This window comes from Sardina pilchardus, chromosome 6 (assembly GCF_963854185.1).
Source record: "Sardina pilchardus chromosome 6, fSarPil1.1, whole genome shotgun sequence".
Classification (NCBI taxonomy): Eukaryota; Metazoa; Chordata; class Actinopteri; order Clupeiformes; family Clupeidae; genus Sardina; species Sardina pilchardus.
In genome coordinates, this window is record NC_084999.1 from 22,674,713 (window position 1) to 22,679,712 (window position 5,000).

At 47.9% G+C, this 5,000-nt stretch overlaps 1 protein-coding gene across 2 annotated transcripts in view; it reads left to right on the forward strand.

Annotated features, from left to right (window-relative positions):
• Positions 1–5,000, forward strand: part of adam22 (ADAM metallopeptidase domain 22) — a 69,421-nt gene that overhangs the window by 26,329 nt on the left and 38,092 nt on the right. For both annotated transcript variants that reach the window (XM_062539087.1, XM_062539089.1), the window contains exon 6: positions 2,675–2,738. In XM_062539087.1, the coding sequence (XP_062395071.1) occupies positions 2,675–2,738 (64 nt within the window). The remainder of the gene's footprint in view (positions 1–2,674; positions 2,739–5,000) is intronic.

A 5,000-nucleotide genomic window follows, 5' to 3' on the forward strand; every position in this document is an offset into this window, starting at 1 on the left:
ACACACACACACACACACACACACACACACAAAGACCAGACCGCCACTCAGAAGTGCTCCCTCTGTCTGCCTGCCTCAAATCTGGTTGCTTCCCAAAGTGCCTCTTTCAGACCCAAACAAACACACACACACACACACACACACACACACACACACACACACACACAATTACCTCCCAGGACAGCAGAGCATTTTTGTGTTTGTGATCTTCATCATTAACAGCCAAGCACTAGGAGATGGTGCATCATCAAACTGAACAAAAGAGAGGAGAGCATCATCAGACTGTTCTGTCTGTCTCCCTTTATGTGTTGTTCTGCCTCTCTCCCTCTCTCTCCGTTTCCTTCCATCTCTTTTGTGTTGCTCTCTCTCTCCCTCTCTCTCCGTTTCCTTCCATCTCTTTTGTGTTGCTCTCTCTCTTTCCCTCCCTCTCTCTCTGTTTTCCTTCCATCTCTATGTGTTGCTCTCTCTCTCTCCCTCTCTCTCCGTTTCCTTCCATCTCTTTTGTGTTGCTCTCTCTCTCTCCCTCTCTCTCTGTTTTCCTTCCATCTCTATGTGTTGCTCTCTCTCTCTCCCTCTCTCTCTGTTTTCCTTCCATCTCTATGTGTTGCTCTCTCTCTCTCCCTCTCTCTCTGTTTTCCTTCCATCTCTATGTGTTGCTCTCTCTCTCTGTCCCTCTCTCTCTGTTTCCTTCCATCTCTCTGTGTGTTGATCTGCCTCTCTCTCCCTCTCTCGCTCCCTTTATCTCCTGGAGTGTGTGTCCGTCTCTGTCACTAGCCATGGTTAAGACTCCATAAAGCATCGCCACGCTGATACCCTCTCTCTCAGAGAAAGGTCGCACCCTGCACTGAACAACCTGACAAGCCAATCATGAGACAGGAATTATTGCACACACTGCTGAGTGTGTGTGTGTGTGTGTGTGTGTGTGTGTGTGTGTGTGTGTGTGTGTGTGTGTGTGTGTGTGTGTGTGTGTGTGTGTGTGTGTGTGTGTGTGTGTGTGTGTGCGTGTGCGCGCGCGCGCAAGAGAGAGAGTGAGTGGAAAATCATAGCCCTTTCCGCGCAGACTCACGCCCATGCCCAAACCTGTCCTATAAGCTGTGGTCACAGGACAAAGAGAACACAGCAAGGTTGTCTGCCCAAGAGGGGACTTGAAATGAATTGTGGGTAATTCGCATTATCTGAAGCTTTTAAGCGATTGGCTGTGATGTCATAACATGCTGACGTGTGTGGATGAGTGTGCGTGTGTGTGTGCGTGCGTGTCTGTGTGTGTGCGTGCGTGTCCGTGTGTGTGCGTGTGTGTGTGTGTGTCCGTGTGTGTGTGTGTGTCAGAGAGAGAGCATAAAGCATGGAGCATAGGTATAATCTATGTCACCTTCAACAGCACTTCTAATTCACACTGACTGCCAGCAGGGTGAAATGAGGGATGAGAGGAACAAGGTGTTCAAATGATTTTCTCAAAGATATGCCACGGCCCTAGTCCACTCTGGACATGTATCTGCCGTGATATGCACACCACAGCAACTCTTATAGTCAGCACAAGTCCATCACCAGACACGAAACAGGCCATCTCTTAGGGGTGGGGGGGCAATCACAGGGTTAGAAGATGGACAATGGACATAAGTTTATTTTTGTTGTTATTTAAAATGTTTTATCTGCAAAAAAGACAATGAAACTTCAGCTCATATGGTACAGTTCACAGAGCTCATATAGGGTCAGCTCTAAGGACATAGGTTCCTTTTTATGTAAAGAACTTCTTAAGACTGAGACTTCACAGACACTAGCACGTCTTATGTCAGTAAATGATGTGCAGATATCAAACACATACAGAACCTGTTGTAGGAAAAACAGCCTGTGTAAGGAGACTAAAATCAGTGGAATCTAGTGTGAGCCAGCAACATCTCAGGACAGAAGGGTTAGAGTAAAGCCAAGAGACTGGTATTTAGCAGAGGCTTTTCGTCAAAACAGCACGGACTCGCAACAGTAGGTTTGCGATTCAAACCCAGGACAACCGATTGTTCCCATCGATGGCGTTACCACTGGTCCACCACGCTTGCAAAAAAAGGGCGCTTTACACACGCACACACACACACACACACGCACACTTTACACACCATTACACACACATGCGCGCTTTACACACCATCACACACACGCACACACACACACACACATCACACACCATCACACACACAGCTCTGTTCCCGCTGTCCTCTCTTACACACAGCAGTGTTATCAGACAGCAGAAAGGGCTGAAAGCGCTGCGTGTAGTCCGCGTCGTTCCTGACCCACACAGAGCCGCGGCGTGATCGAGCCGCCCCGCTGGCCTCATGTGTCTCATCGGGCGTCCAAAGGGCCGATCTCTTCATCGGGCCTCTCCATGCGGCCGCGTGACCTTCTCCAGGGGACGTTCATGGATCTCCATTACCGAAGGACGTCTTCGTCGCGTCTGTGTAGGGCGCTAGTGCACATCTAATTAAAATTGGTCAACCATTCACGGTGATTTCACCTCAGGACCTTTTGACCTTGTGAACCTTGTGATCGTATAACTTACTTCCTGTGTCCCGTGCAGCCTGTTTTCATTAGACTAAGCACGGCGTAGAGATTGGCGGCCCTCGGAGGAGTTCCAAAGGTCACGATTGACAGATTGACCTTTCTCTCTCTCTTTTCTCTCTAACAGTGGCATGTTCTTTGATGGGAATCACACATATATGATTGAGCCTGGAGGAGACGCCACTCTTGATGTAAGTAACCTGTGTGTGTGTGTCTGTGTGTGTGTGTGTCTGTGTGTGTGTGTCTGTGTGTCTATGCGTATGCACAGGTTGATGCATGCATGTGTCTATAACACTGATAATAATTCAATAATGTTTCCGTTATTGAAGGGACATTGAGCCTTACGTTTGCTAGTGGTGAAAGAAAAACGGTTCACCTTTACGTGGTGCTATGCCCCATCTATGCCATTACCGGGTAACCTGCTAGCTCAAAACTGCACCGATTCTCATCATTTTCTTTTTACTGAAAGTCTGGACAATAAACATCTAAAACTAGGAACCAAGTTGAAATTTGCCACAATGTATTGTTTCCATAGCAGTACAAATGGCAGATCGCAAAGGGCGCCCGGGCTCTCAGAGCACTGAGCTCTGTATTCACTCCTCTTTTCCTGCACGGCATCCGCCTGTCTTATCTTCCTCTCCTTCATGGTCCGACGTGGTGACCCGGAAGTGTATCTGTGCTATTTCCAGGAGAGGTCGTGGCTGCACGTATCATATGTCGCCGCAGCGATCAATAATGACATCTGATCGGGCCTCAGGCTGGAGAGATAGCTGCCCTCAGTGGCTAGTGGTCACGGAAGAGATGTCTCTAACTCACTCCCTCGCTCTAAAGCTAGATGGCTGTACATAGTTTTGCCCCCACACAGCTACTGTAAGTTGACTTACAAACACAGGCCCACCAGGGTCTTACAATGGTTATCTGTGTGACTCTTTTGGCTAAAACTGACCGAATCTCCTGCCGGAATTCTCCAATATCGTGGTTCCAACTGTGGTTATTTCAATAATAATATGCTGGTAATACAATCACAACATTTCCTGTAAAGCAAAAATTGCACCTCACAGATGCGGTTGTGGAAAATCCTTGTATTTGCCAAATCACAAAATCCTAGAGAACCTGATGACATCAGTTTAATCAGACACTCCTCCAGGGCTCTTCCTTTCCACTCTCTCTCTCTCTCTCTCTCTCTCTCTTTCTGACCCTCTTCTGCCCCCTCCATCCCTCCATCCCATCTCCGGGTGGCTGGTCTGTGTCTCACCATGTGTCTGAGGTTAGGTGTAGATGGCATCCCTGGATAGCGCTGGCTGAGATTTATGGGACTAATTAAAAACGTTAAGCTGATTGAAAAGGCCCGGGAGGAGAGAAGCCAACGGATTACAGAGATGGCGATACGTGCCTCTCTGGCCTTCGGTGGTCACACACACACACACACACACACACACACACACACACACACACACACAGACACAGTGAGAAGAAGAGAAAGATTGAGAGATTGTGGTTGGGAAAGAGGAGAAAGACTCATCATCAGCTGTACAGTGTCTGTGTGACAAAGCAAGAGTGAGAGAAAAAAAACAATGGTGTACTATTCAAAGGGACTCGCAGGAAACATAGCGATTAAGGCTCCCTCAACTACTCCAGTAGTCCTTTCCACAATGTCTGTGTCTCTCCTGCTCTCTCCCGCCCTCCCTCTCCCTCTCCCTCTCTCCTTCTCTCTTCCATACGGTCCTTTCAGATGGGATGAATAATTTAAAGCGGATAGACAGAGGACAGAGGAGAGAGACACCGGTGCCCTGAACGTGCTCCCTCTTTCCTCTCAGAGAGAGAGAGAGAGAGGGAGGGGGAGAGAGAGAGGGAGGGGGAGTGAGAGAGAGAGAGAGGGGGGGGGGTCAAGGCATGATCAGTACAGAGAGGGAGAGTATGTGGTCAGTTATAGTGCAGGTATTTAGAAAGGCAAAGATATGCTGCCTCTGGAGTCTGGGCAAAAAATCCTCAATGGCAAAATGAACATTAGCACTGGTATTGAACTGCTAATACAGCTAGCATTACAATCACCACTGGATGGGATTCTGAAACTTAAAATATGCACACATAAAACTTAAAATATGCACACATATCGTAATTAGAGATTTGGATGATTTATGTTCTCTTACAGAAAGCGGAAAGGGGAGAGCGCAAAGGGCCTTACTTTCCTCCTTTATCCCTTCATGCACCCCTGATCGTACAGTATATCCCCAGTGTTCAGATTGCCCCATACATAAATCTCGCTATTTCCGTGAGCATTACAGGACCCTTGCCAGTTCATTTCCCAGACTCCCTCCCCAAACTCAGGTGCACCCCATTCATCTGCACAGTTGAGCTAGTCAACTCTTAATGTGTTTGTTGTTGTGCTGTTTCAACAGTGCCGTCGTCACAGATGATGAATGTGTTGATACAAATAGCGTTGGGCGGTGCGG